The 21,784-nt window shown below is 41.0% G+C and overlaps 1 protein-coding gene across 2 annotated transcripts in view; it reads left to right on the top strand.

Annotated features, from left to right (window-relative positions):
- Positions 1 to 21,784, top strand: part of LOC140643020 (sulfotransferase 1C1-like) — a 34,174-nt gene that overhangs the window by 9,105 nt on the left and 3,285 nt on the right. Inside the window, exons 2-6 of one of the 2 annotated variants that reach the window (XM_072844355.1) lie at positions 6,057 to 6,232; positions 8,181 to 8,309; positions 16,860 to 16,957; positions 20,186 to 20,312; positions 21,333 to 21,427. In XM_072844355.1, coding sequence (XP_072700456.1) covers positions 6,061 to 6,232; positions 8,181 to 8,309; positions 16,860 to 16,957; positions 20,186 to 20,312; positions 21,333 to 21,427 — 621 coding nt within the window. In that variant the 5' untranslated portion in view covers positions 6,057 to 6,060. Of the gene's footprint in view, positions 1 to 6,032; positions 6,233 to 8,180; positions 8,310 to 16,859; positions 16,958 to 20,185; positions 20,313 to 21,332; positions 21,428 to 21,784 lie in introns of both variants that reach the window. The other variant, XM_072844356.1, reaches the window with a different exon arrangement.

Here is a 21,784-nt window from a genome sequence, read left to right as displayed (position 1 = left end):
TGCAAAGTAGGGAAGAAAAACATGTTAGAAGGAAAAAAAAAAAAGAACTATTTAAGAGACTGGATTTCTTAATGGCAGAAAGAAACCAGTAAACAATAAAATGAGTAAGCCTAGGAAAATGTATACCAGGAAAAAACACTATCTAAAGAGTAGCTACCATAGTGGCCATTGGTATCAGACACACAAAACTTTAAGAAAATAGCAGTATCAGAAATAAAGGTGGCGTTTCATAATAATAGAAGGAAAAATTTACTCAGAAGGTTAAACTTTTGAGCTAGTATGCACTCATTAGCAGATTCAAAGTATAAAGAATTAAAATTGAGAGAAACACAAGAAGAAATTGGCAAATTTTATAATCTTAGTAGCTATTCTATTCCATAAATGTTGAATCAGACAAAATAGAGTAAAGCTATTGAAGACTGTTAATAACACAAATAACATATGCAAGCAGAGAAATGAATAGATGAGCAGAGTTCATTGAATATTGACTCACAGTACAATCATGAGAATAAATCAGCCAGAGCTATTCAAATGCTCTCCTGCTTAGGCATAATACCATTAAACAGTTTGTAGTCAAAGTTCCCCAACTGTCTCAAGAGTATCTTGTTTTACAGTTTTTTTTTTCTTTATTTATTTATGATAGTCACACAGAGAGAGAGAGAGAGAGAGAGAGAGAGAGGCAGAGACATAGGCAGAGGGAGAAGCAGGCTCCACACCGGGAGCCCGATGTGGGATTCGATCCCGGGTCTCCAGGATCGCGCCCTGGGCCAAAGGCAGGCGCCAAACCGCTGCGCCACCCAGGGATCCCTGTTTTACAGTGTTTTTAAATCGAGATCTAATCAAGTTTCAATCAAAGCATCTGGTTATTTCTCTTTAGCCTCCTTTATTCTAGAACAGTCTCCCAGCCTCTGTTTTTTTTTTTTTTAAGATTTCTTTTTTTTTTTTTTTTTTTTATGATAGTCACACAGAGAGAGAGAGAGAGAGAGGCAGAGACATAGGCAGAGGGAGAAGCAGGCTCCATGCACCAGGAGCCCGACGTGGGATTCGATCCCGGGTCTCCAGGATCACGCCCTGGGCCAAAGGCAGGCGCTAAACCACTGCGCCACCCAGGGATCCCTAGCCTCTGTTTTTGATGACCTCTGCTTCCATCATCACAGTCCCTTTTTCTGAGTCTGATCCCCTTGCCTCTCTCATGTAGGACCTTGTGATTATATCAGGCCCACCTGAATCATCAGGAATAATCTCCCCACCTCAAGACTCTAAACTCTAAAATCCCTTTTCCCATGTAAGGTGACATATGCATAAGCTCCAGGGATTAAGATGTAGATATTTGGGGGCCACTCCATTCTCTCCAGTGCTGTGGGATTGCAGATGAAGTTAGTGAAAGGCCTGCTTTCTGCTCAGACATCAAGATAAATGAAATGTGTTCCTCTGTGCAGACACATGGATATCATGCTAATCCTTGGCAATAGCATTCAACCGCAGCCTCCCAGCCCCCCAGTGCAGCACTGGAGGGGTCAGGCCTGGGTTGTAGGAGCTGCACCAGTCTCCTTTGGGGGAAGAGGTGGGGACTTGAGTCATATTTCTGGTCTCAGGGCTCTACCTAGTTCCATTCACAAAATTCTACAAAGAATTGTGGATTGACACAAAGGAGATGAATAACAGGTGTACACTTTCCAAACTTAAAACATCAGTTCTTTATATACTCTGTGCTATGTGACTTGAAACAGGCGGCATCTATTTTTTTCCTCGGAGAGACATGAATAACCTGATTCCTTCCCTGCAAAAACATGTTGCATAAAGTGTAAATAGAGATGTATGAGGTTGATGTGCTGTATGGTAACAATATATGGTCAAAGCACAGTGAAGTTACATTTTAGTGTCTAGAAGAATAAATTGGACATTGATTAGCCAGGGGCAAGGGCATAGATACACAAAGGCAGGGTTGTGAAAGGTTGAAGACCACTCAAGAAATGGAAGTAAGTCCAGTGTGGGTCCAGCACAGGACATGATGGAGAGAAAGAATGATGGCACATGAAAAAGGATCTCCATTGGGACCAGATTTTCTCTTCCTTGTGGCCATGTTTGGAATCACTGGTACAGTCATATTTCTCTACACTTGGAAAAAATGCCATTTTTTAATATCTCAAACTTCTACCCAAACCTGAACAATTTCTAAGAGAACTCAGGCAAAACAGGCATTCCATTTATGAGGAAGCAGTAGCACCAACAGGTGTGGCAGGCAACAATTGCTGACATCTGCTCCACTGGCCTGTTTGAATTTTCCACCATTGGAGTCACTTCTTGAAGTTCACACTATGTCCCATGGCCCTATGAAAGCCAACCTGCCAGACTGGTAACCTGTCAACTTTATTTTTAAACACATCATGAGTGCTGCAAAAAATACGTGCAGCAGGCCTGGGTGTGCCTCAAACAGACTACATATCTGTGAAGCATCCAGTTGGCTTGAACATTCTGGGTGGATAGGAAACATTTTTAGACAAAACATTAATAGATGTATCACAAGGAAGAATGGAAAACTCATTTTAACTTTTTAAAAAGATTTTATTTATTTATTTGAGAGAGAATGAGCAAAAGAGAGAGCATGAGTGGGGGGAACAGCAGAGGGGAGGGAGAAGCAGACTCCCTGCTGAGCAGGGAGCCCAACCAAGGCCTCGATCCCAGGACTCTGAGATCATGACCTGAGCCAAAGGTAGACACGTAACCAATTGAGCCACCCAGGTGCCCCTCATTTTAACTTTTTAATGGACCCTATTTTCTAAAGCAGTTTTAGGTTCACAGCAAAGTTGAGAAGTTGGCACCGAGATTGCCCATACACCCCTCCTCCCACATACCTAGCATCACCACCAAAGACTGCGTTCTGGTTCAAGATGGCAGTGTAGAAAGATCCTGAACTCACCTCCTCTCACAAACCACTGAGTCCACAGTTACAAATGAAACAATTTCTCTATAAGCCCCTAAAGATTGGCTGAGTGACAGCTACACATCGGGCAAATGGGAAGACCAAATTGAAGTGGGTAGGACAGGTTGGAACAAAATCTCACTATAAATCCTACCTTCAGCGCCACATCCCACAACTGAAAGGGAACTCAAAGCCCAGGGCTTCTCCCTAAGGAACAAAGTGTCCATACCTCACATTAGGCACCCCAACTTTTAAGGCATATACCTCAGAGATGAATCTCCAGAACATCTAACTTTGAAAACCAAGGACTATGTCCCAAGACTATGTAGGAAACTGAGAAACAGCTCTTCAGGGGCCCATGCACCCAAACTCCCCCACCTTGGGGCCCGCACAGAGGCAGCAGGTCACACCGAGACTTAAAGCAAAGGAGGCTCACATGTTTAATAATAGTAACAAACAGCAAGTGATGGTGAGGATATGGAGGAAAGGGAGCATGTGCACTGCGGTTGGAAAGGTAAATTGGTACAGCCATTGTGGAAAACCGTATGGAGATTTCTCAAAATATTAAAAATTGATCTACCATATGATCCAGTAACTCCACTTTTGTGTATTTATTGACTTTAAAAAGATTTTATTTATTCGTTTGACAGAGAGAGAGCACAAGCTAGGGGAGCAGCTGGCAGAGGCAGAGGGAGAAGCAGGCTCCCCACTGAGCAGGGAACCCAGTGTAGGGTTCAATCCCAGGACCCTGGGATCATGACCTGAGCCAAAGGCAGACACTTAACTGACTGAGCCACCCAGGTGCTCCCACTTTTGTGTATTTAACCGACTGAGCCACCCAGGTGCCCCCACTTTTGTGTATTTAACGAAGAAAATGAAAACGTAATTCAAAAAATATATGCACTCCCATATTCACTACAAAATTATTTATAATAGCCAAGATATGGAAATAACCTAAGTGTTCTTCAATGAATAAATAGGGGGGATTTGTGATATATATGTATATATTCCATATATACATATATACATATATGTTTATATATATATGGAATATAATAATAATGGAATATTATTTAGCCATAAAATAAGAATAAGGGGCACCTGGCTGGCTCAGTCTGTAATCAGAGTTGTGAGTTCGAGCCCCACATAGGGTATAGAGATTACTTAAAAAAAAAAAAAAAAAGAAAAGAAAAGAAAAAGAAATCTTGCCATTTGCAACAATATGGATAGACCTCAAGGGCATTATGCTAACTGAAGTAAATGTGACAGAGAAAAACAAATACTATAGGATCTCTCTTATATGTGGATTCTAGAAAAAATATGCATTTTTAAAACTAGGCTCATAGATACAGAGAACCGATGGTGGCTGTCACACGTGAGGGGAAGGTATTAGGAGAAATGGGTGAATTATTTTGGTTACATAAAATGAATTTTTAAAAATATCCCCCCACAAAAACAATAAAATAAAAGTTATTATAAAAATTATATCTTAAAAAAGGTAAAGGGCAAGCATGATGGAAGAGGTATGTAAGATACAAAGAAGACCCAATTAAACTTCTGGAAATGAAAAAAAAGAAAACAATTCAAATACAAACAACACTCTGAACAGGAGAAACAGCAGACTGGACACTGTTGAAGAAAAGATTAGTAAACTCGGAGATGTAACAATAGAAATTATTCAAAATGAAGGGGTCTCAGAAAGCAAAAGCATCCTGTAAATGAAATAGTCACAATTTTATTTGACTTTCGGCTAAGGAAAATGTTCATTTAGATATGCAGTTAAATCAGAGGCAACTTAGAGTTTACAGAGTGGACCCCCTCATTTTACAGATAGGAAAGCAAAATTCGGAATTAAGATTAAAACCAGAGTCTTGCACCCCGTAGTAGGTCACAGAGTATCAGGTGCATATGAGTCAATGTTTTCCACTTACAAAGTCTTCTTTAACCTAGTTAACAAAATTCTCATAAATATTTCAAATTGCATTTACTCTCTTTAAAGGCCTCAGTTGTCTGATAATAACAAAAAGAGAAAGAAATTCTAATTACTTCACTAAATCTTACAAATCTAGTAAAATTAAGCTTATGAATTGATTCTTAAATTCTCCTAAACTTTTTTAAATTAGATAAAATCATCTAACCTTTGAACCTAAAATCCCAAGTCTATATACTAAAATACTCAATAACACATTAACTTCTCATTGCAAGGCTCATCTATTGGATATTCCAGTATGTCAAAGTTGCTTCTACATAAAAAGTACTTACGAAATGTGCCAACATTACTCTTAAAATTAGTAATACTGTGGTTTGATTTAATGTGCTACATTTCTACAATAAATGTAAGATTTCAGGAAACAAGCAAAGTTATCTGCGAAGGGAATAGTTATGGTATCCCACGCCTGTGGGGGCTACTCCCCCAAGCAAATTGGGGTTACCTCCTCAGCTGGCGGCTAATTCTCTTCAGCCAGCGATTGGGGGCAGGGAGTCACCCCTAGAGCTGTAGATGCACATGGGGACTTTTATTTAATCCAGACCTGCCACACTGAAACTTCTGCTGGTCATTGTGCTGAAAGGGAACCCTAATATGAGTTTATTTCTGCCCCACCTGCTCTGTGACTTGTGTCAGCTCTAGAGCTATTGATAAATTCACCAACCCACCCGCAGCCTACTTCACTGTTGGGTTGTAGAGGGCCAGCCTAAGTGCTGATTCCATTCTGGCCCCTCTGGTTGCTTCAAACTTGACAAGGGATTGTGAACTCAGTGGTCTTCTGGCCTGGTCCCCTCCTGTCACTCAGGCCTCAGACAGACAGGCTATCTCTAACAAGCCCATCGATACCCATCTGGTCTGGCACATCTTCCAATGTGCTTTTCTCTGAAATATATTTGTGTCTTTACCATCCTGATACCCTGAAAGGAAGCTATTGAGAATGCTTCTGGCTCCCCTGTTTTGACTTCTCTCACTTAAATTAACATTAAGCATAGTAGTGAATGCCCACTACTCTCCTCTCCTAACTTCTCACTCTCTTCTCCTAACCTACACCTCTCCTAACTTCCTCAGAGAATATTTTTCTTGGCAGGAATGACTGTTTTGAGAATTGACCTTTCTTTTAAGCACCTGTCTGTTAAACCTACATAGAAAGATGCCCCTCGAAGAAATGAAAGATCTCCAGCTGGTGGGAAAATACATAAAACCAGAAACCACAGAAGTGAATGGAGTCCTTATGACCAAGATAATAAGTGATAATTGGGACAACATCTGGAATTTCCAAGCAAAATCTGATGATCTCCTCATTGCATCCTATGCAAAGTCAGGTAGGTTTGGGAAACTCACAGTGGGTAAGCTGTAGAGGAATGGTGATGCCTGGAGAGGCCTCCTTATTTTAAAACTGCAAAAAATAAAATAAAATAAAATAAAAAAATAAGATAAAATAAAATAAAATAAAATAAAATAAAATAAAATAAAATAAAATAAACTGCAAATTTTCACCAGGGCTGGCCCTGGGAAAACTGAAACCAGACTTGCTTCTGAGCTCCAATTCCCCAGGATCCAAGGTTCTCCTGTTTGTGTAGGTCCCTGATAAAGAAAGAGATTGCCAGATCCTGAATTACAAAGTTATTTAAAAAGCAAAGTCTGAGAAATTACACAAAAGTTCTCACAGTAATCTTGCCGAGTCATTCCTGGTTCCCATCCAGCAATCTGGGAAGTGACCGCACTCTTTGCCCATAAGAAGCATCTCTTAGTGGGGGACACTAACATGGAAATGAGGGCTTTCACCCCAATATAAAACATTCTTGAAGCTTTAACAAGTTTGGAAAAGTTTCTCAATGGCCATTAAACTCCACAAGAGGAACTCTCGGTATTCATTACCAGAAAGATTTCAGAAGAGGGTCCATTTACCATAGTTCTTTGAACCTTCCTTGGAACATTTCTGTCCCCCGTGGCTGGGAAGTCCCTCCTTAGCCTCACTCTGTTCTCATGACTTAGCATTACTTGAACTAAGGCAGGGGCTTCCTGTCAGCAGGGCTCAATTTCTCAAGAATCTCCTTTTCTGTCTCCTTTGCCCTGGATACTTCCTTTGCCCAGAACTGAACTTGGATTTGCATTGCACCTTGGAACAGGAATTTTTTTTCAGCTCACCTTTGAAATTATGCAGTCAATCTCAAAGCCCCTCAGGACATCCCCCAAGTTTCCAGCCTTATCCCTACCTCCCCCACCACCTCTTACCCCCTGGGAACCTATATACACTTCCAATGTGGAAATGTGACTGTCTTTATTCTGGTTCCTGAGGTTCCCCACCTGGGATCCTGAGATGCCCTGACTTCTTAATGCAGATGGATATTCCAGTCCTGCTTCAACTCTTCACTCCAAAGCTATCATCTCAACGGAGCCTTACTGACGCCTTCAGCAGCAAGTTGACTGTCCTCTGAACTCAGGCAGTCCTTTGAATATTCTTTTGCCCTTATTCTATAGTGTTCATCTTCTAGTGATCTGTGTATATGTCATATGTATCAGTGAGCAGCAGGTCTGGCTAAGAGCGAGAGAGACACCAAATACTTTTGATGGGAAAAGGAAAATGGATATTGGTGGACAGTGAGCACAGTCTAGCTCTTTGCCAGCCTATTTGCACTCCTCTTCTGTGTCAGTTAAGAGTCAACTTGGCTACAAGTGTCAGAAAACCCAAAAGAAAAAGCAGCCTGGAGATTAGTAGTCAGGATTAAAATGTTGGCTGCATTGATTATCGAAGACCTTTCTGACTTCCTCCACACATTCCAAAAAGCAGCAAGAGGGTAGGAAAGGAGGAATAAGGTCATGTTCCTCGTCTTGAAAGACAACTTCCCAAAATGACATGGCCACGTCATGCAAGAAAGACTGGAGAATATTACCTTTGAGGCAATTAGCCATATGCCCAGATAAAAATCAAGGATCTATTAATTTGAGAAAGAAAGGAAGAATGAATATAAGCTAGGCAAAAGGTAGTCTCTGTCCCAACTTATCTAATCCAAAAAGATTGTAAACTTGTTAGGACAAGGACAGGGGTTAATTCATCTTTGCATCTTCCTACATGCATTTGATTCAATATTCATTCGTTCAAACTATGTTTACTAGGTACAAAGCCCTGTGTGAGGCACTGGGGATTAAGAGTGAGCTGATTCTGCTTAACATTCAGCATATGTGAATTTTACTGCATACATAAATAATCGAGGAAATGAATTAACTTGTGCAGTGAGTGGATGAAATTAACAATAACCAATACTCTAGGCACAACCTGGACACAAGAAATTGTGGACCTGATCCAAAATGACGGAGATGTGCAGAGGTGCCAGAGGGCCAATACCTTCGACCGGCATCCTTTCATTGAGTGGGCTTTACCCCCACCCCTCAACTCAGGTAAGTTTGCCCAAATAAAACTCATGAAGCTATAACTAAGACCCATGACCACTGTGCTAGGTCAGTTTGCATCTGAAAAGAGAATTATTTCTACAGCCTTCTGGAAAAAATTTCCAAGGGACACCGGGAAAACAGTAAAGGTCAACATACTCCCTTCAACGGAGAAATTAGACTTCCAAATCTCTATTCTAAAATATATGATTGGGTAGCATGACACAGCACATTCTCTACTGGTGACTGGGAATTCAAGACTGATGATGAATGTATAACAGAGAAGGCAGGGTGATGATTCCTAGCATCCTCTTTCATCATGCTCCCTTCTTTTAGAGGATTGTCTTCAAATATATTTATCTATAACCTGTCTACCACCGAATCAAACTAAATTATATATATCATTATCATCAACAATTATACTTCACTTCAAAGATACTAAGAAATATAAGACACAGACAACACCCTTAAAAAGCTTGAAATCAATTAGAAATAAAGGAGATGGGTACACCTGGGTGACTCAGTGGTTGAGCATCTTCCTTTGGCTTTGGGAGTGATCCTGGGATTTTAGAATCGAGTCCCACATTGGGCTTCCCACAGGGAGCCTGCTCCTCCTTCTACCTATGTCTCTGCCTCTCTCTCTGTGTCTCTCATGAATAAATAAATAAAATCTTTTTTAAAAAAAGGAAATAAATGACGTGTTTTTATAAAGTAAATAGTGGCAAATAGTAGCTTTTGTAATAGGAGGTCACCCAGTGCTGAAAAGCCATAGACTTTGGAATCAAACAATTCAGCTTCAAGTATTTTATATAGGGGACACTGAGCAAATTATTAACTCTCAAAACCTAATATTTCTTCATTTGTAAAGGAATATCTATTAAAAACCCCTAATAGATTGAGCCAACTAATCTAGCACATTTAGTTCAAAAAAATTATCTTTTTTCCCATTGAATAACCTTGGCCCCTTTTACAAAATCCATTAACTATGTGTATATGGGAATATTCTGGATTTTCTATTCTGTTCCTTTCCATCATGTGTCAACCTTTATACCAATACCACCCCCTTGGATTACTTTAGCTTTATAAGTTTTGAAATTAGGTAATATAAAAATCTCCAAATTTTTTCTTCTTTATAGAAGTTGCTTTATTTATTTCAGGATCTTTGTTAATTCTAGAATCAAGCCATAAGTTTCTACAAAAATTCTGATATTTGGGTGGGATTGCATTGAATCTATTGATCTATTTGGGGAGGACTATTACTCTTACAAAGTCAGGTTTTCTGATCTGTGAATGTGGTTTATCTCTTCAATTACTTAGGCCTTGTTTAATTTCCCTCACCAGTGTTTTGTACCTTCCACCACTTAAGTCTGGCACATCTCCAATCGAATTTAGCCATAAATATTTTTGTTTTATGCTATTATAAATTGTATTTTTTAGTTTAATTTTTAATTATTTGTGGCTCATATACTGAAATATGATTGATATTTGTATTTGAACCTTGTACCCTGCAAGTGTACTTGTACTAGCTTATTGGTTCTAGTAACTCTTGTACATTCTCTTGGGTTTTCTACATGAACCATCATGTGTTCTGTAAATAAAGAAATTTTTACTTTTTCCTTTCTAGTTTGGATATCTATTATTTCTTTTCCTTATTTTCTTGCACTCCCTGGAACCTCCAGTGCAATGTTGAACAGAAATCATAAGAAAAAAAAAGAAATCATGAGAGCAGACATCCTTGTCTTGCTCCTGATCCTAAGGTAAAAAAGCATTCAGGTCTTACCATCAAGTATGATGCTAGCCACACCTTTTTTGTAATGTTATTACAAAATGGCGAGAGTTATTCTTTTCTATGGCTGAGTAATATTCCATTGTGTATATATACACCACAACTTCTTTATCCATTCATCTATTGATAGATACTTGCTCTGCTTCCATAATTTGGCTTTGTAAATGCTTCAATAAATGTAGAAGGACATTTTGATAGGGCTTGCATTAAATCTGTAGATTGCTTTAAGTAGTATGGATATTTTAACATTTTTTCTTCCAATCTATAAACATGGAATATCTTTCTATTTTTTTGTGTTGTCTTCAATTTCTTTCATCAATGTTTTACAGTTTTCAGGGCACAGATCTTTTAGCTCCCTGGTTAAGTTTATTCCTAGGTATTTTATTATTTTGAGCAATTGTGAATCAAATTGCTTTCTTTATTTCTCTTTCTGTTGCTTCATTATTCTTGTATAGAAATGCAACAGATTTCGTACATTGACTTTGTATCCTGTGACCCTACCAAATTTATCAGTTCTAGTAGTTTCTCGATGGAATCCTTAGGTTTTCTATATCGTATCATTCACCTGCAAATGGTGAAAGTGTCACTTCTTCCTTACCAATTTGGATGCCTTTGTGTGCCACTTTTCTGGTTTGCTTTTATTTTGAGTTTTTGTTTTTGTTTTAAAGATTTTAGAGATTTTATTTATTTATTCATGACAGACACAGAGAGAGGCAAAGACACAGGCAGAGGGAGAAGCAAGCTCCCTGCAGGGAGTCTAATGCGGGACTCGATCCCACAACTCTGGCATCACCACCTGAGCCAAAGGCAGAAGCTGAAACCACTGAGCCACCCAGGCGTCCCATTGACTTTTTGTTTTTGTTTAAGAAACTTTTAATTTTCTTCCTAGTGATTGGTTGCCTGTGTATTATTATCCCCTTTTATAAGTACTTAATCCTCTTTTCTCTTACTTAAAGTTTTATTACCTGATCTGCCAGTTTCAAAGGAATTTTTTAATTCTTTCGATTATTTATACAACCACAAATAATCTCACTCTAAATTTTAAGTTGCATTTTTTCTACTTTGTTGGAAACTTTAAGATTTACATGTTGTTCTTCCACCCATCCCCTTACCCTTTTAAATTTTAGTTCTAGTATTAAATATTGTGAAATGCTCATCATCAAGCCTTGTAATAATGCTTTCCTAGTCATCTCTCAGGGAAATTAAACTCACCCTACTAAATTGCTCAGGAATATATATATATATGTATGTATGTGTGTGTGTATATATATGCATATGTATTGTATTCTGTGAGTTCTTGCATTTTTTTTAAAGATTTTATGTATGTATTCATGAGAGACATACAGAGAGAAGCAGAAACATAGGCAGAGGGTAGAAGCAGGCTGCCTACAGGCTCCCTACAGGGAGCCTGATGGACTCGATCGCAGGACCCCAGGATCATGACCTGAGCCAAAGGCAGACATTCAACCTTTGAGCCACCCAGTGTCCCCAGTTCTTGCATGTTTTAAACTTTTTTCTATAATCTTGATACTTGAGGCACAACTTGCTTGGGTATATCTTTCATTCACACTTCTTTAAGTTTCTTAAAAATGTTGCTGTGCTGTTTCCTTGCTTTGTATGCTATTTTGGAGAAGCCAGTTTAATTCCCTTGACTTTATGAACCATTTCATCTGGAGACACTAAAGATTTTTTTTCTTAAAACACAATAATTTCACTTTGGTGTATCTCAGAGTTGATCAACAGAAATCAACTTTTTTTTATATATGCATGGTTAAGAAGATGTTGTGAGGGGGCACCTGGGTGCTCAGTCATTTCAGCATCTGCCTTCAGCTCAAGTCATGATCCCGGGGTCCTGGGATCCAGCCCCACATTAGGCTCCCTGCTCAGCAGGGAATCTGCTTCTTCCTCTCTCCCTCTATCCCACCCCCTTGTGCATGCACTCCCTCTCTCCTAAAGGAGAGGGAGAGGCATGCATGATTGTGGCACAGCTTTGTGAGAACCCCATCCACAATGCATGTAGATTCTAGGCACATTGACAGGCTCATTGTAGGGACATTTTGTGGATTGCAGCTTATAATCCAGTGATAAGTCCATTAAAACTATGGTAGGGTGGTGAGAGTATAAACCTGCCAGCCAGATGGGTGTAATTTGGTTATATCAGTAGGGCCACTCAGCCTGGGATATAATTTGAGGTATGGTGTAAGGATGGAATGACTCCTTTAAGCACCGCTCCCACTGGCACCATTTAATATAGAGGAAGATGAGCTCTGGGTCAGAATCCACATCTGGTAGCATGCTAAAAGAAACTCTTCTAATAGGGCCTGCCACCCTTGGTGCCCAGCCATCCCGCAGAACAATTGTGTGCCTGGCTGACTTTTTTCCAGCACAGATATGGTTAGGCTGGAGGGATCTACCAACAACCCTATTACCCAGGCTAGCCACAACGGTGGCACTGCCGTATGTGAAGAACACTGACTCTCTTTCCATGTCAGACACACAGTCCAGGGAGCTTTTCAAGCTGCTAGAGAGGCTGACAGTGGGGATACCACCAGCTGCACCTCCATTATCAGTGGGCAAGAGGTTAAGTGTGAGGGAGACATGTCTTCCTATTATCTGGAAAGCCCTATAATATCAGATTGAGCCCTTTTTCGAGGGTATCATTTTTATTTTAACAGTGAGGTCTTAGGAGCCATGCTGAGCCTCTGCTGGATTGAATCCCTAACCCAGTGCAGGATGGGAACTTGTTGCAAAACAGTGTGGGCTGTGAATGCCTCTGTCTCTAAAAGGGCTCAGGAAGCTGCCAAAATTTGGTGCTCAAGTTGCTTGTGCTAGGCTGCCATGGGGGGCAGATCTTTGATCCAGATCCCCTGGGCAGCCAGATAAAGCTGTGCTCAGTCCAGAGACTCCACGAGGCCTAATCCGATGTCTCCATTGATTCAACTCAGAAGTCTGAACCCAGAGAGACTAAGGACAGAGCCTGCTGTATGCTTGCTAGGCCAGCTACAAGGCAGTTTGGTGAGATTCTCCCAAATGGAAAGAAGCTAGTTTGCATCTAACAGCACAAATAGGCTTTAGTAAAGTGGTGTGTGTAGAATGTGTTGCCCCCAAAAGGTGAAGGAAGACACCTAATATGTGCTGTGCCTGCCAAAATATAATAGGAGGCTTAATTATGAGAGGTTGATGTTTTATAGTGAGAGGGATTTCACAGTTCTCAGCTGCCTCCTGATGCTAAGAAACTTGAAAGAAATGGCTGTTTCTTGGACCTTATGCAGGGTAATGGCCCATCCTCTTTGCTATAAATGTGTTACTACATGTAAGTCTTCTGGATGGCATCCTTAAAGGGCTCTGGAAGGAGAATGTCACTTATATAATACCAAAGGTGGCAGCAAGTTAGTTTGAGTGAATTTAAATCTTGTCTGCATAGGCTATATGTAATGGCAGGAGTACCTAAATAACCCAAGGGCAGCCAAATAAATGTTCAAGGTGCCCTTGAAACTGAAAGCAAATTGAAGTTGGGAGTCTCCCATTGTCGGGACTGATTGAAACACATTGGCTAGATCTAGGACAGCAAAGTAAGGACCCCAAGCTTTTGGGGTAGCACCTACTATCTCTATAATACTGGGAATGGGAACCTTAATGGCAGAAACCATCAAACATAGTTTGAACGAATGGCAGGATGATTAGGGCTGGCCCCTAGGCCCCAAGAGTATAGAGCCAGTGCCTTGGCATGTTGGTACATCTTGACACTGATCAGTGCCCATGCCACCTTTACAAGTGTTTTACATTTAGTGGGAAGCTGGCTACTTTCCTCAGGCACTTTAGTTGGTGCAGGTACCAGGTGCTTAGGTCATTTGTATTAGGTCATTAGATTTTGTACAGTACACACCAGGAGTGGGACCATGTTTCCCCTGGGGCCAGGGAACAAGGTTCCACAGCAGCAAGGTACACAGTGACAGAGGGTCCACAGGCCCCAGCCACTCTTGCCTTTTTGAGGGGCCATGACTTCCCCAGTGAGGGCATCCCTATCATCCAGATTAGAACTCAGAGTCCTAGTGCGTCCTACAGGCACAGCCAATCAAGTCAGGAGAGTCTCCTCTTAGGGGCACTGCGTCTCTATCTGGTCCCACACTTGGGCAAGGTTTACAACTCACATGTTCCCCTCTATTAACTAAGAGCAACAGACCTTGCGAAATTCTTAGCCAGTTGTCCCTAATAGTAAGCAAGTGGGTCTGTGCTAAGAGCTGAGAATCACACTCAAAGTCTAATACTTAGCAAGTGTGTACCCCCCTGGGCATTAATGAAAGGAAAACACATCTACATGCAATTAGCAATACTCTTGAGGTTTGATAGAACTCTGGTTGCTTTTGGGGGAGCTTGTACTTTTGGGATGGGAACTTCAAGCAGCCTCTCTGAATGGACGTATGCAATAGCACAAAGCAGTGCACAAAGTCCAGTAGGCAATGGACTCCTACCACCTGAGAAAGCCAGTTGATAAGCCATTTGCAGCTAAAATGCATTTCTCATTATCAAAGGGAAACTGACTCAGTCTTACCCTGCTTGTGAAGCCAACTGTGACTTTGTTAAGCTAACATTTGTTAAGTAGAGCCCCAGGTGGGCTGGTGAGCCTCAGTTCAAGAAAAGACCACAGGGAATTGAAATAGAGAGGTTTACTACTCCCAGGTCTTGGGGGAAGCACGGGGCATGCCTCAAGGGGCCAAACAGAAAGATGAAGACAGGATGCAGGCAGAGAGACAGGACCTGGGACACATGCCCTTATTAGGGTCCACAGAAGGAAAACTTTGGGGTTCCTGGGCTAAATCCAGATTGGTCAATTCAAACCAAAAGGAGCAGGGTTTAGGTAAACTCTGCAGGGGTCTTATCTAAGGGAGTGCTCAAGGGAAAGGTCCTGGGAGGCAAGGAGACTGTTGATCCCAGGGGTATTGGGGAGTTTCTGCAGGCTGTTGTGCCCCTGGGCATGAGCTGGCAGGAGGGGCAAGGTCAGCTCAAAGCCCCTGCAGGTCACCTAGCCACACAGAATGGATGACAGGGTAGCAATATTATGGAGTAGTTTAGCCAAAATCTCGACAGAGGCAAATTCAAGTCTTCTTTTCCAGAAAGCTTTTTCGGGTTACAGGTTTAAATATTACTTCTATTTCACTGTTTTCATTTTCTTCTCAGGACTGCAGTTTATGTCCAAGTTAGAGCTGCTGTGCCTGTCTTCCAACTCAAACACCTTCTCTCTGACCCTTTTTACTTATTTATTTCCTCACTGCCTGTCTCCTGGTTGTCTCTTTCTTTTTTTCCAACAACTTAGATTAAATTTTCTTTCAAAACTATCCTTCATTGTCAACCTTATGATTTAATCCTCACTTCTTATGTTATTGTGTCTTTTTTCTTATCTTTTTCTCCTGATTTCCATTGAATCTCTTCAATTGTCCCCTTTTTCTCTTTTTTGGGGGAGGGGGTGAGACATCTATTTTGGTTCCTAATTTTCATATTTCTGAGTTATTTGTTCATATTTCCAAATGTTTGTTTGGGATATTTAATTAAGTTTGGAGTGTCACGTTACAATTTTGTTTAGGTTTGTAACTGGGTTTGAGGGTAGCATTTTCATCAGGTTAAAGGTCTTGATTTGCCTTTCCTGGTTTTTATAGCAGTTTTGTATTCATGAGATCTACTTTTTTCTGTTTTTATTAATTTCATTGCCCTAGTTCCTAGTTTGAAACACACTCTTTTCTCTGAGCTGTCCTCTGCCGTGCAGTTTTGCTTACAGGTGGTGTAGTGGTGGGCAGGGAGAAGGAATTAGCATGCCGTTTCTTTCACTTCTGCAGGATTTTTAATTTTCTTCCTCATACTTCCTTCTTTCCCGTCACTGCTGGGTCTCTAGGGGTGCTTCCCCTTCTCTATATATCTGATTCTCCACCAGAAGTTGTGCTTCTCCAACCAAGGCTGCCACTCTGCCTCCCTTGTGAGCCCTTCCCCAAATCTGGTGCTGTGTGTGGCCAAATCCCAGCCTGCATTTGGTATTTTAACATTCAGCATTGGGCATTCTGTTTCCAAGGAAGATTTTATCTGTTATCTAATTATCCCTTGCCTCTCTGCTGCTTTCCACAAAGTCTGTTAAGCCTCCCCCTCTATAGCTTTCCACACCCACAGTCTAACAGATTTCCAGTCCTGGCTATCACATTTACTAACTTGAAGAAATTACTTGATCACTGTAAGGCTCAATTTTTCATCTGAAAATATATGCCAGCACAGAGCACAGTGCTGGTGTTTGACTGGTGGCATTGCTATTGGTCTGTAAAGGTTAAAAGAAAGACTGAAGCTATTCCCATGGAACTGTTAGCCTTGTAGAACTGGCCAATAGCCCTCCTCCCTTAAGAGGGATGCCAGCTTTTTTCCAGCTGCCTTTATCTACTTCCCATTGAAGAAACAGAAAAGCCCCAAAGGACAAATATCCAAGTAATTATTGGGGTCAGCAGCCTCAGACCTCCCAGCACATCTTTATCCTCCCACACAAGTACAACCAATAACCAGCAAATAAGGAAAGTACCGTTGCCTGCATGGTTTCTAGTATCTTATTAGTGCTTTCCTCTAGCTGAATGGACAGTAAAGGTGTCATTAGGAGGGGAGCATTTAAACATATAAGCCATAATTTTAGGCAGAGGCAACTATTTGGTAAATCTCATTACAGATATTTAACAAAATAATAATATTGAATTCATAGAGCTGCTTAAAAGTGTTTAGCTAAATGGTGTGGCCTTCTTTCCCAGGTCTGGAGTTGGCCAAGAAAATGCCTTCTCCTAGAACTATGAAGACTCACCTGCCTGTTCAGTTGCTGCCACCTTCCTTCTGGAAAGAAAATTCAAAGGTATGAAAAGCCAACTTTTCAAACCCAGTTTTGGTCAGTATGGACAGACAATGTCTCCATAGAGGTGGAAACAATCAAAGATATTGAAAAATCAATAACCAATGGAGGTATAGGGCAGAGGGTGACATTACTCCCATATTCCCACATACTGCATGCTGGATCCAGCTTTCCTTCCAAATATTATTTCTGGGTACATGCTAAAAGGTTTTCAGACAAAATCATTCTAGTTGGTTGCTGATTAAGCCACAGCCAAAAGAGAGCAAGTGGTAAAACAAAGACACATTTCCTGAAGAAGGCGATCATATTAGTTCAAATCATCTAAGAAGGAAAAAGCCAAGGCCAAGGAAGAGAATTTATTTAGGTAAAACCTGTGGAGGGAAAGGTAGAGCAAGACAAAGGTGGATGGACAACCATAAGACCATGATATTACATTGGCAACCCTTAGAGCATATCTCATGGAGCAAACTCCCAGGAACTTTTACACCTCTATGCTCTCCATTTTCAAAAATTTCCATTTATTTTGACACTTCCAAATTTGGGTTCAATGTGGAATGTACATCGAATATACCAGTATTTCTTTTTGATAACTGCTTCACTGGTGAGTCTTAAAGTCAATGAACTATAGAATATAAATCAAATATTGATTTATACACTTGCCACAAAAAGTGTAGCCATCTAGCAGAATCAAATCAAATGTATCTAGCTTGTATCAGCTAGACATGTCTTCTCTCTGGGAGCAAGGTATTTTAGAAACCCAGACTGAATGGATGCTAAGGAGGGCACTTGATGGGATGAGCACTGGGTATTATACTATATGTTGGCAAATTCAATGTAAATAAAATATTTTTAAAAAAGAAAGAAAGAAACAAAAGAAAGAAAGAGAAAGAAGAAAGAAAGAAAGAAAGAAAGAAAGAAAGAAAGAAAGAAAGAAAGAAAGAAAGAAAGAAAGAAAGAAAGAGAAAGAAAGAAAACCCGGACTGAACCCTTACCACTGAAACCGTTAAGAGTCGTCTGTTAGCCAAGATACTCTCTCCTCTGTGCAGTGCTCAGATACACAGTGCAAGTAATTGCTTTTGACTCTCTTTTTTTCTGGACTTCTCTGAGTCACCAGCTCTCCATCTTGCCCATCTCCAAGCAAGGTACAATACAATTGAATAGGATTCCACATATCAAAGCGCTATCCCATTACTTTTTTTAAAAAGATTTTATTTATTTATTCATGAGAGAGAGAGGCAGAGACATAGGCAGAGGGAGAAGTAGGACTCAATTCCAGGACCCCGGGATCACCACTGTGCCACCCAGGGGCCCCACTATCCCATTCCTAGATCTGCTTCCCTGAGATTATACCCAGGTCACCTTGACTTGTGAAAACTTCCTGCTTTAGTCACACAGATAGATAACTTCACTCATATGTGACTGTTGCTGCTCAAGAAGCAATACTATTACCAAATGATATTGTGGACTCAATGTCAGAATACACAATAACATATTGTTAGTCATCACACTAGCATCTTCTTTTTGTAAAACCAGGCCTCTTAAAAATGTAAAAATCTCAATGACAGCACCTCTTTTTATCTACACAGAACTGTGGATTGAGTAGGAAGTAACATTAGAGAGTTTAGCCCAAGATTTTCATTTTATGATGCAGTGGTAAGCTAAATAACCATCCCCTAAAGATATCCATGTCCTAATCATCAGAAACTGTGACTGCTACCTTATATGGTAAAATGGGCTTTGCAGATGTGATTAAGCTGAAGATCGTGAGATGAGAAGATTATCCTGGACCCTAAATATCAACACAATGATCCTTATAAAAGGGAGGCAAGAGGATAAAAGGAAGACGTAGATGTGACAAATGAAGCCAGGGATTGAGTCAAAACCCGAGGAATGCAGGTGGCCTCCAGATGCTAGCAATTGCAAGGGAAGAGATTCTCCCCTAACCTCACCAAAGGGGACTAGCCCTGCCAACAGCCTGACCTGAGCCTAATGAAATCTAGTGAAATCCCAGAACCATAGGAGAATAAATTTCTTATTGTTTTTTAAGCCACTACACCTGTAGGAATTTGTTACAGCTGCCGCAGAGGACTCACACAGATGGATCAGCAGAAGGTGTATTGGACGTTAGGTCACCCTGGGTCATCTCACTCCCACCACGAGCACACTGAATATGTTCCCTGTCTAGCCAGACTGCCCCTTCACAATTACTCAGCCTTACAAAAAGCCAATAACCAACACAAGCATTAAGAAATACATTTACATTATGACAAGATGGTGCAACTGTGTCACATTTTTTGGTTCCCTATATGCTCTCATAAATATCAGAGAAAAATTGAACAATAGAAAAAGAGGCAGAGAAACATTCCCAGTTCCTGCTCCAAGGCAGCAGTCTGTGGAAAGGCAGTCAGAAAAGCCAGAGCCTGGGTTGATTGCCTGAGAGGAAAATGTTACTGGGTGAGTGGTTCTGTTGGACACAGAAATTCTGTTCAGTAGTGAGACTTAGGAAAATGCTTGAGAAACCCTTTATGTGCTCTTCCTCCCCAGCTCTGCTGAGAATGCACATAGCAGCACAGGTGGGCATGGAAGTCTGGGCAGTGAATGGGAGAAAGGGAATTGCAGGACAAGAAGCCAAGGGGTCAGCTCTCCCCAGCCAGACCACCTCCCTGATTTTCCAATGAGAAGAATCGTCACAAGCAGCTCCAAAGAGAGACTTAGCACTGCCCTCAAAAATCCTACAATCTTGCCACAAATGAAAAGTAGGAGCAATCATTCATCTGTAAGGCTGCAGCTCATTGTATGTAGAGAAGACTAGACTAGTCAGCTAGGAGACTAAACTTTAGCTCCCCCATGCAATAACCTAGCTAGACTCCTTGCTTAATGCAAGCCAAGAAGGACCTATCCTTCATACACTGGAAAATACCACAGTGGCCTCCTTAGCCTCTAGGAATATCGGTGTTAAGGGGACTATAGTATTTATCATGCAAACCAGGATACTTTTGAGGGGGGTGGGGCATGCTCCTAATCATTATCTCAGACCATACATATACAATGGAACTCTGGCTGAGCAAACTGAAAGATGTGATCCTCCTGCTCATAGAAAATGCATGCATGTTCAGTTACTCATATGGGATAATCTAAGATTCTTCTAATAACGCGGTCCTGTGCACTGAGCAAAAGTATTTCTCTGTCTTGTTTTCTGTCTGTCTCAATTCCCTTGCTGGCTGATTTCAGATTATCTATGTGGCTAGAAATGCAAAGGACTGTCTGGTATCCTACTACCATTTCTCAAGAATGTGTAAACTGGTACCTCACCCTGGTACATGGGAGGAGTATATTGAGGCATTCAAAGCTGGAAAATGTGAGTAAAAGGAAATTATGGGTTCATGTTTCCTCATTTATTCTTCACATTTCCTTGTTCACCACTGACATCAGAAAGGAAAGGTTTTTGTTGAATGATCATGGTCATCAAGGTCATGGGAGGATGTGGATGGCACATTCAAACTGGATCATTTGGGGAGAATTTAGCTAAGAGACTCTTTAGAAAGCTATGGGCAGAGTTTAAGGAAATGAACAAGTGACAGTGCAGCATTCTGTGGTGAGCACCAACAGGGAGCCATTGCGTCCTGAGAAAGGACAGAGTCCCTTAACAGTAGCTGAGGCCTTCAATAGGGGAGAGTCCACCACTCTCCCCTAGTGAGCCAATAGGAAGGGCATCAGGGATATAAACACACCCTTCTCACTCCTGCCTCCAAAAGCCTCTCAGTGCCTTCTACTGGCAAATCCCAGGTGGAAGCCTGAGCACAAAAGAGCCCATTGACAGGCACTGAGGGGGGCACTTGGCAGGATGAGCACTGGGTATTATGCTATATGTTGGCAAATTGAACTCCAATTAAAAAAAAAAAAAAAAAGAGCCCATTGACATAGTCCCTAGAGGTCAACCTCACGGGGTGGAAGAAGGTGAAGGGCCAACAAAAAATACCCAGTGCACCTCTCTTCTTCCTGGTCACCATTATAGAGAGTAAAGATGTCCAAATATCTGGTAATTATAGATTTTTAAGAATGAAAATCAGCCCACAAGGAGATAGTATTGCATAACTCTAACCTAGACACAATGCAGTGATACCGGGGAAAGAAACCTCATGAGCCCTGGCCACTACACACTATCTCATGTGGTAGTACATTCAAGGGCAGAAATATAAACCAAGGAATCCAGGATACTTTTTATCGTCTCCCTAAATATTAAAAAGTCCTTGTCTTCTGCAAATAGGACTTCTGGCCAGGGTCTGTGTCTTCTTTGTCCCTTTTACTTGAGATATCCATGCTCATTTTGTAAGTTTCAAGTTGATATTGATTCCCCCTTTCTCCTTGTTCCCTCCAGTGCTGTGGGGTTCCTGGTATGACCATGTGAAGGGATGGTGGAATGCGAAAGACCAGCATCCTATTCTCTACCTCTTCTATGAGGACATAAAGGAGGTGAAGTGCAGCACATTCTCCATTAGACCCACTATGTTCTCCAGTGAAGTAAACCACATATGGGACCCTGATGTGTGGACTTGCCCATAGAAGAACCTTCAGTGCAAGTCCTTTCTCTCCATGACACTCTTCCCAACTCAGTTTTATACTCAAAAGTTCTAACTACTTTTCTGCTCTTCTCAATCTTCTTTGCTTCAGTTCACAACTTCCAGAAGATCCTTCTTCCTCAGGAAATGTCACATGCCTTTATAGTCTAATGAATCCTGACACTCATGAACCACATGTCTTCACCTGTGAAATGGGTATCATCTCATTTTGTATCTCACAAAATACTATAAGGATTTATGAGATCACATT

The sequence above is a fragment of the Canis lupus genome, chromosome 11 (genome assembly GCF_048164855.1).
Source record: "Canis lupus baileyi chromosome 11, mCanLup2.hap1, whole genome shotgun sequence".
NCBI lineage: Eukaryota > Metazoa > Chordata > Mammalia > Carnivora > Canidae > Canis > Canis lupus.
The sequence above is the reverse complement of the archived record's forward strand: the minus strand, read 5'-3'. Positions and strand labels throughout refer to the sequence as shown.